General features: G+C 34.4%; 1 protein-coding gene across 1 annotated transcript; it reads right to left on the bottom strand.

Annotated features, from left to right (window-relative positions):
- Nucleotides 1-376: 376 nt before the first annotated feature.
- On the bottom strand, nucleotides 377-14,034 carry LOC119192576 (cadherin-89D-like; the record flags this gene model as incomplete). The annotated part of the gene is given in 17 exon segments (XM_037446391.1): nucleotides 377-485; nucleotides 1,797-1,865; nucleotides 2,958-3,127; nucleotides 3,469-3,679; nucleotides 4,006-4,694; nucleotides 4,696-4,859; nucleotides 4,862-6,130; nucleotides 6,133-6,153; nucleotides 6,324-6,487; nucleotides 6,647-6,827; nucleotides 7,487-7,646; nucleotides 7,938-8,344; nucleotides 9,973-10,131; nucleotides 10,316-10,508; nucleotides 10,714-10,842; nucleotides 13,366-13,568; nucleotides 13,926-14,034. Coding segments are annotated over 17 exon segments (4,407 nt in total), but the record flags the coding sequence as incomplete, so codon positions are not given.
- Nucleotides 14,035-16,102: the final 2,068 nt, after the last annotated feature.

The following is a 16,102-nucleotide window of genomic DNA, read 5'->3' as shown; positions in this document are numbered from 1 at the left end:
TTGGATGTGTTGCGTAACATAGTTTGTTTACTGTTAAACAATTTGGTTTTAATATATTATATTGTATTATTACCGTTATAGCAATAAATCCGATCTATTATCTTGTTTCAATATTCTTACTTTAAACGATGGCTAAATCAACATCTATTTTATTTTAAATCGTGTTTCTAAATAAACTAAATCTACTTTACCATAATCAACGCGTGATTTTCCACTATCACCGGTGCTACGATTTTAAGTACAATGACATGATTGCTCACTAAAACATATTATACATACCTTCTACTTCTTCTGACGCAGAGAATGCAAACAGCAGTTGTGCAGGCACCGACAAACACTATACAACCGAGTGCTACCACACTTATTTCCATGGTAGTCAGCATTCTGTTTCCACTTCTGGCTTGGACCATGGTAGTGTCTCCAACTTCCAAAACTCGAATCCGGCGAGATCGTGCCTGAGGTCTGCCTCTCGTTTCAATAACGATCTAAGGGTAAATAAATTCATGAAATAGATAATTCGAACCAAATTGAATACTCTAGACGTATTAACATCTATGGTGCAATTGTGTTGTGATAAAAAGTAAACGATCAAAGGTCGTTGGTTGAGATTTCTTCGATAGACCCCATGTGGTGCAATTTGGATGTAATATTTATATAGCTATAAATTATAACATAAGTGATTCGCTAGTTCCTAATAAAATTATGTATTTTTGTTCATTAATAATTTAACTAGTTGGCACGATAAACATAAGTGATGCCGTAATGGATTTCACAATATTGCATGCACGCAAAAGCATTTAAAACATCTAGTAATATAGCTATAAACAATTGATATAATTGAAAAGTGGTTTGATATTATAATACTTAGTTTTCTGGTTCTAGGATGGTACGCTTAATGGATTGCTATTTCGAGTAATTTAAAAATGTTTAATTTTCAGGAAAAAAGTTTGTTTAATTAAATTTATGATTAAGGAATACTAAGCACAAATGTTGTAGATATTTATTTTTCTGCCTACTACTACCAAATCTGCTTGATTTAGTATTTTAGTATTTTTAGTTACTGATCAAAAGCGGTATCTCAAAAAACAAAATCTTGATTTCTATGTCGTCAGATAGCTTAAAGAAATACCCATCAAATGAATTTATCCAAATAACAATATCTTGTTTAGAGCTTGTTCAGAAAAACCTTAAAAGAGTTTCTTTATCTCAGTTTTACATACAAACTATATTTACAAAACTTGCTTATCTCGAAATAAGATTTCCCTGACATACTGCTTTTGTGCTTAGCATGGCAGAGTAGGTGTAGGGAAGGTTCTGAGCAGCTATCTTATTGCAACAAGATGGACTTTCCCGTATGCGCCGAAGAAGGTCAGGTCGCGGGTTTTAGTTCGTATGCCGGTGTTGGTATAAGTATACAAGGGTTAGGGACTGGGTTAACGCTCGCTCGGCTACTGAGATGACTGCACTTCCGAGGTATACTTTGAGTGTTGATATTGGGCCCTAGGACCGGTGAAATCAACATAAGCATTCCACTTACCCCCAAGTGATAATAGCGATAGCGCGATTTCGCCCGCGAAAAAAAAGTACTTTTAGTAATTGGAAGGTTTTGAATACGGAATTTAGGACCATAGTTTGCTTTGTGTCTTTCTTCCACCAGACATGGTGGTATGTTAGCCTATGTCCATCATGGGAATATTAATAAAAGTATGGGAAAAGGTTATGAACAAATTACTTTTTTGATGTTTAAAGTTTGCTCTGATCTCATACTCTGTTAAGATTCATTTATAAACACTTACCTTTGCAACTCATCCATATCAATAATAGCGTTCGATAGAGGATCCACTGCATATATGTACATATCAGTTCTGAAACAACAAATGTGTTTTAAAACCTATTGATTGATAGCGTCCCTGTCAAATTTTGTGATGGAACTCATTTTATTATAATTTTTAGAGGAATGTATGAGTAACTAGAAAAACACTATGTAATTTATTGGCTCTATAAATTATAATTATATATTAATGTTTGAATTGTATGACAATAACTATCACATTGGATGTAATTCTTGTTAGGGTAATAATGTTAATAAATTTAAATTAATTTGCGGGGCCTTGGGAAGTAAGGATGATGAGAACGTGATTTTGTTTATTTTGATTCCATATAAAGAGCAATGTGTGTATAATTAAATGCTATCAATAAAAAAGGAATGTATGGAGTCCGCTTTGTTATATAGAAATGGTTATTTATAAATCACATTGTTTATCAAGAAAAGACTCGAGCTTCTAACATGGTGACTAATGTATTTTATTCCATTTGATTTTATTGAACTAGTGCCTAATGCCTTAATTCCAAATAATATAATACACGCGTTTATACAAAAATATATTATCCTGGTAAGAAGATCGACTAATCTATCGATCGATTCTTATTTTGGAATCATCATTGCTGCGCCACATATTGTTATAATTCAGTAAGACCTTCCACTAAGCCAATGGTCGTGAGCATTCGTTCCCTATATTTGCGGCGTACGAGTTAGGGCCGGGAATATGCAAAGATTAACGAATAATTTGTTTAAAAAATCATTTTTGGGTCTATTTGTTATATTAGACTACCAAGATATTCCATATTAAATTATAATTTATCTAATAGTATACAAGAAGATACAAGGATATAACTATTTTGGTGAAAATTCATTATGAAACAATTTCCACTTGATAAAAAATTAAAACAACCAAAAACAACACATTGAAGAAATATAATGTTTATTTCTTATGCAATATGTTTTAAAATATAAATGGATAGCTTTTAAAAATACGCTTAGCGCCGTTTTAGGAGTAGCGCCTTGATTAGGTTATTTTAGTTACTAGTCTACATACATAACTGTACATAAGAGTACAGTACATTTTCATACGAGGACATCTAGCTCACGTTTATATTCTTTTTATTTAGTTACTCACGCTTGACCATCCATGGTAGCTTTTGTGTTAGCCTCCAGTCTTCTCACCCTGATGTCGAACCCAGTCATACCAGAAAGCGAACGAGTGATATTTTCTATTTCCCTTTCAACTTCCATTGGTTTCGCTCCCACAACTAGAACCAGTTGCTTGTTTTCGTCTAGTACATAAACCTGAGGAATTTAAAATTAATTGCTATGACATGTCTATTTTCAAAGGTAAATTAAATACAAAAGTAACTTAATAATTCCTTTGTTCTATATTGTCTGTTACACCGAAAACAATTGATATAATTGAAAAGTGGTTTGATATTATAATACTTAGTTTTCTGGTTCTAGGATGGTACGCTTAATGGATTGCTATTTCGAGTAATTTAAAAATGTTTAATTTTCAGGAAAAAAGTTTGTTTAATTAAATTTATGATTAAGGAATACTAAGCACAAATGTTTTAGATATTTAGTTTTCTCTGCCTACTACTACCAAATCTGCTTGATCATAGTTAAAGTATACTTACAAAAACATTCGCAATAGCTGATTTGCCGTCATCAGCGCCTTTTTTATCTGTCGCTTTAACATCAAATCCGAAAACTCTCCCAGCGTCTCTGGCTAGCGCCGACACCACTCTCACCTGCCCTGACACCGGGTCTATAGCAAAACGTGGAGCTTGCTCGTTGATAATCTGATAGCGGATGTCTGCGTTGATACCAATGTCTGCGTCTGTGGCACTGTAGAATATAAAAATAGGTTTAATATTCAACTAGGTGTTGCTCGCGGCTTCGTCTGCGTAAAGCCTTTCGCGCTACAAAAGTCCCTAAATCACTATAATAGTTCAAAAGCGCCACTTTTGGAAAATCGGAGCCGTCTGTGTAAAAAAAAATCTATAAAAGATGTGACATAAAATCAAAATAATGGCAGAGCCTCTCTGTGTGTCCATCTAAATCTGACAAACTTTCACATGTATAGTATTAGTAAAATGAAATAAAATATTCCCAATTTATTACAAAGCATATACATATACCTACTTTAGTGAGATGAATAACTTACCACTAACTGCATAACTTGATACCCAAATGGCGCAGTGGTGGGTATAGCAGTCACTAACGGACGATTGCCATTTGTGAATTTGGGCGCATTGTCATTTATATCCTTAATCCTTACAATGATCTTGACGTCATACTTCGTCATTCCTTCCAAAACATCATCAGCTACCGGATATATCATATGGGGAAGTTCGCGGCTAATCTTTTGCCGCTCAGCACGTACTACGACTTCATACACGTCCCTCACCTCCCTATCTGGGCTTCTTACTAAATATAACGTACCGTTTCTCGGATCTATTACAAACGTTCTTTTTATGTCAGGATCATTATCATTGAATATGTAATATTTCATTTTGAAATTCTCGTAATATTCTGTCAAATTCAATGTTACTAGTTCTACAGGTGTATTGACGTTTTCTTCAATCTCCAATTCGTAGTACCGGGATATGAATACTGGTTTGTCAGAAACTTCTTGTTCATCTGGCACATCAGTGACTGTCAACATTAATATAGCTGTTGAGCTCAAACTGGGTGATCCTAAATCTGATGCTACTATTGTAACATTGTGTACTGTCTGAGTTTCATAATCTAAACGTCCGGTAGTAGTGATTATACCCTCCTTAGAGTCAATAGCGAAAAGATTTATTTGGTTTTTCCTTTGAGGAAGACTGTATAAAATCAATCCATTGCCATTACCAACAAAGGTCAGAATCGTTTGCGTATACTCTAGTAACAGTCGTGCCAATTGGCGCATTTTCTTCCAAAGTTGCTTTATATACCGGTATCATCATGACTGATTCAAAGTTGTGATTGGATAGCTCATCAGCTTCTGGATGTTTCCATTCGAGAATTTCATCAAAACCAAGAATTTTGGAGCATTGTCGTTTATGTCTAAGACCTGAACTTCTACGCTGACAGAAGATGACAATTTCTTCTCTTGACCATTATCTCTGGCCACGACGGTAAAAATATATTTATCCTCCTTTTCTCTATCTAATTCTCCGTTAACACTAAGGACTCCACTTAAAGGAGATATCTCGAAAGGCAAATCTTCACTAGTGGGTTGCAAAAAGTAAGTTAAATTTGCGTTTTGACCAAAATCAGCGTCTGTGGCATCGACCTTTCCTAGAACTCTTCTGGTATACTGTGCCTCCTCGACATTGAAATTATACCATGATTTTTTGAACATAGGGAAGTGATCGTTAACATCTTTTACGTAAACTCGTATCGATATATTATCACTTAGATCTCCTCCATCTAAAACCGTTATATTAAGTCTAAACTCCGATTCTGGGGGCAATGACCTTGCTACAATCACATTACCGTGTCTTTCATTTATTACAAAGTATTTCTTTTCTAAAACAGCATTTGATGGCAAAGCGTTTGGTGGGGTGTAAACTTCAGATACAAAATCGTATCTTAGCTGGCCATTCACACCACTATCTTTATCAATAGCGTTAAGTTTCAATATAGTAGATCCTATGGCAACATTTTCGGGAACCATAAATAATGGACCTAGATTTTCCACGTCTAAAGCAAACTTATTTTTGGGTAAAGCTTTAGCTTTAGCTTCACCAGATGTCTCATTCGGATTTTTCTCGTGGTATATTTTCACATAATTGTTTTCATCGGCTTCAATTAATTCTACATTTTCACCCAGAGGAATAATGATTTCATTAAATTTCGGCACGTTATCATTTTCATCGACTATAGTTATAGTAAGTTGTGCTTCAGAACTCAAACCTCCTCTATCTCTAGCTACTATTTTAAGTACGTATGTACTTTTTTCTTCTCGATCTAAATTATCGCCAACAAACGTAACAACACCAGTATTCTCATCTACTTCAAATAATTCTCGACCTTCTCCAATTATTGTATATGCAAATAAAGCGTTTTGTCCTTCATCTGCATCTTTAGCTATTATTTTATTTGTCATATCAACTTGTGTCCCTCTTTTCGAGTTTTCTTTAATAAATCCTTCATACGCAGTGGAGTCGAATACTGGCGGGTTATCATTATCATCATCAACATAAATTGTAACTTGGTAAATGCCAGCGCCGGATATGGCACCCTTGTTGAATTCCGCTATTACTGTCATTCTATATGTGTCTCTAGTTTCTCTGTCTAAAGGTTTTGGGCATAGATCGTACCGTCTTGGCCTAAAAAAAATATTGATGTATTTTTAAATTTACGTAATATTATAGTTCAAAACGTATGATAGCTTCGGTTTTGATTAATAATACTAGAAAATTGATTTATTTGTATAGAAAATTTGCAATTGGTATTAATTAATATTAGTAAAGTTCTTTCAACAAAGACATATCTATACCTATAGCAATATCATCCGTCACGTCCTGCTGGTTGGCTATTAAAAATCTGATATTACTGGAACTGTTGTTTGATATAGAACTTATGTTTAGTTGGAATATTTGTCCTACAGTCGCTCCTGCTATATTTTCTTTAACATGGAATACTATTGGAGAATGAGCTCCTCTGAAACAAAATGGAATGTTTGAAGATATTTTATTAAGATCTCGCAATATGACGTCAATTCATAACATTATCGCGAGAAATAAGATAAACATAGCATTCACACACCCAATAAATAAGTACGAAATTATAATCGTATATACAAAATTAATTTATAAGTACCTCAACAGAACTCCTCTCTCATCATTAACATCTACAACATGGACAGTGGCGTTTGTAGTGACTGTGATGTTGGTGTTTTCCCTCATAGCGACAGCTTCGAAGTCGTACATCGGCCGGTCGTACTTACTGAGCTCGTCGATTACAGTGATCACTCCAGATCTCTCTTCTACTGCGAACGGTACTGCGGCAAAAGATAACCGAAACATTATAATTCAATAATATTTAGGCTTCAATAGTTTTTCATAATTTACGTCATTCATTAACTTATGATCCCATAATAAAGGGTTTTACTAACGAGGCTCCTGGATGACAAGTAATATGCGATTGAAACTAAATGATGCCGAATTAAAAGTCTGTTATGTGCTACTAAATATTTTTATATTTAAAGGTTATTTAGTCATCCACATTTTATTTATAACCCACGTACTTTTATTTGTAGATCTATCCCAATATTACCACTGTAAAATATAAGATATTCAAAATGTATTACAGCTAAAATGGTTTCAAAGTATCTAAGAGATCAAGGTTAGCTTAAGCGTTACATTAATATCATTTTAAGTATCCTTAGAATATAATTTAAGTATTCCATTTGATTCAGATCACGCACGCTTTAGTTTATCTAATATTCTTTTTGTGGGTCATATTTTTGTATCCACGCATTGTGTGATCAGTGGGCTTATTGAAGATGTGGGCGAGTTTAGTTTGAAATTTTACATGTTAGTTGCAGTATGTGTATCAAGGTTATTTATACAGTCGGTGGAAATATGTTCGGTAATTACCACTTTTAGAATTTTTTTATTGATAAAAAATTCTTGTTTTGCGCATACACAATATACATACCTCCTTCTTCATATCCATGTAGCAAGTCATATGATATCTCACTTCTATCGAGTGCATCACTGACACGAATTTGACCAACGCTAGTACCAATGCACAACATTTGACCCAACCCAGAACTCGTATGGAGCTCCAATGAAGTCAGGTCTGTCTGGTTTGTTACCTGGAAATAATAATAGTTTAAAACCAATGAAAGTTACAAATATGAACATGTTTTTTTTATTTTATCTCATTAAAATGTTACTTTCGTTTTCCGTTTATTCATTAATTTGAGGAGATTCTACGGTTAACACAATGTCAAACAGAATGATGGCTCAGCTTCCTCATTATGCCTTGACGTTTGTTCGCCATTAGGGAGCTCTTTTTAGTCAAAAGAAATTCAGTAAAAATTGGAAGCAATCTTGGAAGAAATATTGTAAACAATAATTGTAATACCTTTTGTTGCTCTCGTAACATCAATTGTGACAACTGCCAAAGAATATCTCCTTTCACTAGGATTAGCTGGTTGATCCGAAGCTTCTACAAATAGCGCATGTCTCCCTTCAACAATTGGTGATTCAGCCACACTGACAGTGCCACTCTCAGCGTCTACTTGGAAAGGCGACGTAATTGTTAAATTACTAGTTCTTTGTAAATCATACAGCACCATACCATTCCTCCCCAAATCAGGATCAACAGCCTTCACTTTACCAATAAAAGACCCAACCTTAGCATTTGATTTTATTGTAAATTCGTATAAGTTACTCGGCACGAATGTTGGATTGTTGTCATTGGCATCTAGTAACGTTACTTCGACTTTAACATAAGACATGAGTTCATCTTCAAGATATTCTATGTTTTCTTTTTTAGGACCAAGTTTGTCTGGGAATACGTATGTTGTTTTGTTCTTTGATACTGGTGTTCTAGTTGTAGTGGGTTGCCGACGCCATTTTGCGACTCGCTGCTTATCTAAAAAGGTTCCAACTATGCTTGGATTTTTCTCTTTCGCGAATACTTTCATTCTTATTGATGAGTGGACTTCTCTGTCTAAGACTGACTGAAAAGTAATAAAATCTTAAAAAAAGTTAATTGTTAAGTGTAAGTAGATCATAATAATTTCTTATTTAAAAAATATTTAACAATGGTGGAAAGATAGATCAAAACCCGAACGCATATTTTGCAAATATTATTTCAATTATAATTATTCGATTTAGAATTTGTTATAATAATTTAAAATATACCTGATTTCTAACAGTTAGCCAACCCGTTCTAGGATCTATAGAAAGCGCCTTCTTGATCATTGAGTTGATAAGTGAACTCTCCATTTTCGCCTTGGTCTTTATCTGTCGCCATTACTTGAAGAACGCTGAAACCTAGAAGATGCCAAACCCATATAATTAAGTCTTCATTTCGTAAACATAAATCTATGCATTTTCCTTCGATAGGCAAAGACATACTTTATAGTATGCCTCGACATTTCTTAGTAAATTTTTGTTGTTCTTATTTAGAAATAGCTATTTAAAGATAATATATTTTAATGGCCCGCAATTCATTCTGTAACCATTGGTAATGTCTGATTACTTTAATTTTTGCTTATAGATCTACGTGTATGAAAATTGAGATGATAAGTATTTTTTGTTTAATTCTACGTGTTTTGAAACCAATATTTTTCAATAATGATTCACATAATAGATCTCACTGACCGTGTTATATGTCAAGGCGTGATATAAAATTAATAACTCTTCGACATTTTCAATTTAATTAGTTGCCCGGTTATCGAGTTACTTCCATCAAGGTTCTTTTTCCCACCTTCATCTATTTTATGTAACTTCTATGCATTAGAGAATCTCTAATGATTTATTACGTGGAAGTTACAGAGATAGATGTGAGAACGAGCAGATAATTTATCTCAACGTATATTTGATCCCACGTAGCCGAATTTCGGCCACGGCGGCCAATCTCAACGAAGCCAGGTACACAGGATATAATACTGTAGTGCACAAGTGTGTGCGTAATACACAGAGACACTCTCTATTCCTCCGTTCTCATGGTCAAATCAGACAGAAATTCGACATTACCGGAAAGCAGTCAGGCGCACGACTGTTTAGTCCCATTCGGGGCATCACATCGTCCACTTTCTAACTCTGGGCTGTAAGTGAGAATTTTTAAGATGGAAAACCCAGTCATACTTATTTTGGGTCCAACCGAACCCAGGACCATAACGCGCTAGTCATACTCGTACCGCGTACGCATTACAACTACGCCACAAAAGTAGATAGGTATATTATTGTAGAAGCAACACCGGTCAGGATTTGTGTTGATGTGATTTGTGGCTTACGAAATACGCTATATTTTGGAATTTCACAACATAACACAGATGTTCAGTCCTATAATACCTACCCAGATAAACACACGTAGTACAAAATAACCAATTTATTTCCGTTCAAAAATATTTGGATTTATAAACCTTCAACGTTAGATCAAAGTGGTGATTAAAGTATTTAACAAACCATTTGGCAGATTCTCCACTATGCTGATGTTGTAAAAGTCCACTTCAAATTCGGGCAGGTTGTCGTTAAGGTCTAGTATTTCTATCTCAACCCTCGCTTGAGCAGCCTTCAACGGATTGTCCACTTGTGATGCTTGAATTTGTAGTACGAACGTGTTTCCTACGAATAAAATAGATTGAATTTTTACTTTTATCTGGCATCTGAGATCTCATATTCTCTAAACATACAATATAATTAACGAAGAAGAATAGATCTTTATAAAACATAGTTCACCAATTTGTGGTATATTAATATAGAAATATGTAAATTTTGTCAAGTAAATAGGATTTGAATAAAATCTCACCCGGTAATCCGGTCTCGGCTTCAAGATCTATGTCTTTCTCCATAAATAAAGATCCATTATGAGAATCTAAAGCAAAGAGTCTTCTTTCGTTCCCTGATAAAAGCTCGTACCGTACTGCAGCCTGTACGCCTATGTCCTGGTCAAATGCTCGAATTGGCTCCGGAAATAGCAACTCCCTATGAATACGTTTCCCCTGGAATTGTAATTAAAAATTTAAAAATAAGTACACTATGAACTTTGTCGGTGTGGTTATTAGATATACATGCAACGGACGGACAATTATCTTTAACTTCTGCTTCAGTATTAGATATGAAACAGGTTCAACGCTTATTAAATTCTAATGCAAAGTGGACTATAAAATTAAAGTCAAAGTTAGAAATTGGTAAACAGAAGATTACCAGCAAGGGATAAAACTCCGGTATTTGTGTCCTGTAAACATCTAGAGTGAACTTCGGTGGCAAGTCATCGTTGTCTTGAACTACGATGTGGACGGTGGTGTTGGAGCTACGTGGTGGAGAGCCGCGGTCCTGGAAAATAATTTTATTAAAAGGTACTGATATTTTTACTGCCTCGATGGTGGTATTATGGTACGACTGAAGAGCTGAGGTCTTGAGTTCCATCCCTGGGTCTGGTAAAGTAATATTGTTTTTTTTATAGTCAGTACCAGCTCGGAATTTGTTGCCCAATATGGTGAAGGGCTCGCCCCCTATTTCATCATGGAATGAAATGCACATTGCGGAAAGTTGCGCATCTGCCAACACCTTCGAGGATACTAGTCGAAGTCGACCGGCTATTTCACAGAAAACTGTAAAGTTCAGTTTTACTATTGCAAAGTGTTATCGGCCAGATCACTAGGAGTTTAAAAATAAAACCACGCAATCTTTGTATTAAATTTGTAATATTACTTTAAAAAAAATCTGCACCCTACTCAAGCCTCTTACGGCAATATGAATGTTCAGGGAAATCAGAATAACATTTCACCACATGACGTACTTGCTTGTTTTAAAATTTAAAATGTCACAAACAATGATCACGAATAAAGTAATACACATTCTACCCATAAACGTAACACTGTTTGCAAATGATGAAGATAATGTTATAATTAACCTCCAGACTTTGAAACTAAACTATCTAACTTAGTGTCAGCGTGATGAAGACTGTCGATTTAGTTAGGCTCTTAAACTAACTAACAGTGAAATTTCTATTAAGATTCCAACGCCGTGTCACGGATTCCAGCATAGAGGAATTCTGAAATGTTACTTTGGTTATATCATGTAGGTAACTATTTACGGAGTTATGTATTTTGGCTTTATGTTTATAAATAGATCAGGAAGGTAGATGATCAAAATATTTTCACGTTGTATCCATCGTACACATAGACAGAAATAATTATAATAGCAAGCCTTGTTCGGCGGTCAGCCGCTGTTTATCCAAACCGCTACAACCCTTATAACCGCTAAAGAACTAATTTGGATGAATACCTTTAAGTTACTTTATACTATTCTTTGTACTTTTATCAAGTCCAGTTCAGTTGACTTTCTTTGGATAAAATGATAATTGATAAAAAATGCCATCATAATAATGTCAACTGTCGAGTGATAAACATCAATCGTCAATCAGCACTCTATCTTGACGCCCAATTGCACTCCCTAAATAAAAACTAAAATATTGTAGGCGGTTTCCAAAGATTGACGTATTATTATTCCATCCCATTTCCATTATAGGCGAATAATTCGTCAATATAATTTGAATTGTAAACAATATAAATTAACTGGAGTGTTTCTGAGAACATTGATAATGTTTGAATGGGAATATTACTCTGAAACTTATAATTTGTTTCTGTTATATTTATAAATTCTTTAATAATACATTCATCAAACAGTTTACGTGAAGGAATAACTTTTGCCCGCGACTTCGCCTGCATTAAAAGTCCGCTCCCAGGATAAAAATACAATATATAGGCACTATGGAATAATTTATACGTGCAGCTTACGGTTAGTAAAACAATGTTAGAAACGGTCAGATATATAGTTATTACGTTATAAAATTTCTGTTGCGATATGTTTATCCCTCTCAGTAGTAGAAGAGGCCCGTGCCCAACAGTGGGGCTGTATATAATACAGGGCTTGATATTTTTATATTATATTATTATATGTTTATTATGTGGTATCATTAAATATTGTGCAGCGTCGATCTCACAATGTAGTCAGAAGTCAGATCAGGTACTTATAGCTCTTTAAATCAACTTATTCAATACTGTCTTGGTCGCGGCCTAGCACGCGTCAACCATTTTCCCGGAATAAAAGTTCTATGTCCTTCCCATGGTCTCAAATTATTTCCATATCAAATTTCATCGAAATCCGTTCAGTAGTTTTGAGTTTATCGCGTTCAGACATAGACAAATGCGGCACGGGACTTGGTTTTATATTATGTAAGGATAATATCAATAATACTTATTGCATGGCGAATTTACTTTCATTATTATTGAACCGTAACGACTGATTTACGAGCTGTTTAAAACATATGTTATTTGCCAATTTGTTGCGTTACAAATTCATGCAATATACATAATAGCTGTAATAAATAAATAGAGCATTCAAACAGTGATTAATTGTTAGATTAATTAATAACTAGATGCGTATACTATTAATTTATAAGTGGTAGCTTTCTCTTATGTTGTATTATATTTATATTTTTAAAATAATATATTAATATATTATACCTTTTCAAAGTATTCTATCTCATTAAGTTACATAAAAGGTTATTTTTGTGTTATACATAATTTTATACACTGTTTGCATATAATTGATACAATAAGTACTAGGCATTTATTTAACCATTGTGGCTCATGCTATGATTGCTTACGGGCGGAGTTTACAATTACATATACTATAACTATAATATATGTGTAACTTATAAAACTAATAAATAAATAAGCAAAACAATAGTTATTTAGTTTCGAAACTGATTACTGACATGAATTACGATTACCAACACTTTTTGAAGTTCCCTTTTAATGACAATATATTCCATCTTAAAATATAACTTACCGAAGCCATAATCCCAAGCCTAAACTCTTTATCCCCATCGTCATAGTCCAGCGGCTTCCTTAACAGCAGAGCTGGTTTGTGGGAACTTTCCAGCGCGAAATGCCCCTCTTCATCTCCTGATATGATGCTGTACTGGACATCTGAGTTGGGAGTGTTTGGCTTATCCCGATCGAATGCCCGGATGCCTCTGAAGATTGTCAAACCTGGTAAAGATAGTGAGGAGTGTTTATAGTTGTACTTTATGAATATCATTTACATGCAGAACGTCGTGACCTTTTCCAGGCAGAGTGTGGGAAATGGAGCCCCTGGACTATATCATTATCTTTAAATTTTGAAAGATTTAGGGCAACCGAGTACAATATAATAAAATCATTACACATACTCATTCTCTCTTTATCCATAGGCAAATATATTTAAACTTATATCCGTCATAATTCTTTTCCCAGACAACAGTGTACATTTCAAATTGAAAACTTATAAACTTTATTTGCTTTTTAAGAAAACCTTAGCTTTATCTTGTCCAATTGGCTAATATGCACCAAATGAATATAACCACATACCAGTAGGCGTCAGCTCATCCACAGTGATATGATACGGCGTGTCGAGGAACACCGGGACGTTGTCGTTCACGTCTTCTATGTACACGGTCACAGACAGATACGCCGATATCTGAAAAATAGATAAAGTTATTTTAAAATTGTAATTTGTAACTGATTTAAGCTGAGAATACGGGGCGCGGTACTGATTGTTTAGTTAGTAAAACATATTTGACGAAATTTTGAAGATGTTAGTGGTTTCTAGTTCATTATATTATTATTAAATAATAAAGTTAATTTTTCCTTTTATTTAAAGGCGAAACAGATTTACAAATACATAAGTTATAAGTAGTATAAACAACTTAAAGTTACTATATCTTATGAAGCAATATAGGAAATAACTTACTGTCTAAGAATAAGAATTAAGAATTTCCTCAAACATAAACATTGTCAAACAATATTATTAACAATTTGCAACTTAAATTTCATTTCCACTGACGTAAATGGAAAGATTGTAAATACATTTACTTTTATGTAAGTTTTAAACCCTTGGAGAAAGAGTAGGTAGCCTTTAAAAACATATTTCTAATGTATGTGATTGTGTCATGGCTATACAACTCAGCTAATCTTGGTGACAATCACTAGGAAAAGAAAACGGAATGCATACAAAATGGCATATATGTTAATTTAATGACATCCGCACATGTTTAATCAAAAGCGATTGCAGTCATTTAGTTGTTGAAAATGCGGATGTCAAAGTAAAAGTTAACAATTAACTCTCAATTTAGTTAACCAATAGTACACTCACTCATGCCTTGCATCGTCGAAGGTGTAGGCAGACGCGTAAATGATGCATTTTCCGCCATGCGTATTTCGTCCCATGATAATACGATAGGGACGAGCCTATTATATCCGGGCGTATACTAAGTAGGACAAACCCAATACGTACCACTTCGCCACTTCGGAATCGAACCCGAGACTTTAGCACTGCTGTTGTACCATAATACAACTACGCCTGCGACGCAGTTAACGTATAGTATGCCTGATTATATGTATATCTTGCTTGTTACTTTTTATATATTTCCGCAGCTATGTAAGTATTCTATTTGGGTTTGAACATTTTTGACTAGCATTCTTGTCAGGTGAATAATCTTAGATCTGTTAGATTGTACCCAATCATGTATGCATACGATGCTCTGATAAATGGTCTGGAGAAGGTAGGTAGTTATAAAAGCTAAGCCATGTCTATTTACCACCACCGGTAGGTACTACTGCAATGTCTATTTCTGCCGCCAAGCAGCAGTGTGTCACTATTGTGTTCCGGTTTGAAGGACATTATAGCCAGTATAACTACTGGACATAATAAAACTTAACATCTCTTGTCTCAGGATGGCCAACGCAGTGGAATACCGAACAATACTTTGTAACTCAAGGTGTTGGATGGTGTTTCTACTGATCATGGGCGTTGTATCGCTTAACATCAGACAAACAGCAAGCTAGTCTCGTCATTCAAAGCAATAAAAAAAAGAAGAGTATAAAAAAAATCGTGGGTATATTAAGGATATTAATACCGAGTCTTTGGTTAAAAATTGAAATTAAACTTCTAAAACCTATCTTACGGATACTTAATATTTCACCACTATCGGGAAGGGTCAAGGCGTGTGTGTTACGTAAATGAAGGAAACAAGAGTGATAGTGGTCGAGCCAGTCGGCGCGTTTTTCTATTAAAAAATGCAGTTCGAGCCTTTTAAACCGCGTTCACTCTTGCTACAACACTTCTTCCATTATTTCCGATTCCGCTGAGCTACTAGAATTTTGAAAGTACAATTAACTACAAAATAAGCAACTGGTTGCATATCGTTTCATAATTGGTTGTTTTATGCGCTTTTGAATTGCACAAAAATATTATAGTTTATGAGCTCTTATTCCTTTTCCTTATTCTTTTTGTGATGTATTTTTGAGAAGAACGTTAACCTCTCATCTTTATTTGATTGCATAAATAAAGAGCGTCTAAGTCTTATGTTGTTTCGAAGACCTTCTATTTAAGAGCAGCGAGATAGAAATATCCTTTATTGTTATAAATACAATACTTAATAAAACATCAAAAATTCCATTCATAAAATTCTGAGATAAAAATCAAGGGTTAATATAAAAGGACCTTGGTTGGTAAATGTTATCTTCAAACAGGAAAAGAGGGAACA

This window comes from Manduca sexta, unplaced genomic scaffold, assembly GCF_014839805.1.
Source record: "Manduca sexta isolate Smith_Timp_Sample1 unplaced genomic scaffold, JHU_Msex_v1.0 HiC_scaffold_2947, whole genome shotgun sequence".
In the NCBI taxonomy this organism is placed as follows: domain Eukaryota; kingdom Metazoa; phylum Arthropoda; class Insecta; order Lepidoptera; family Sphingidae; genus Manduca; species Manduca sexta.
The sequence above is the reverse complement of the archived record's forward strand: the minus strand, read 5'-3'. Positions and strand labels throughout refer to the sequence as shown.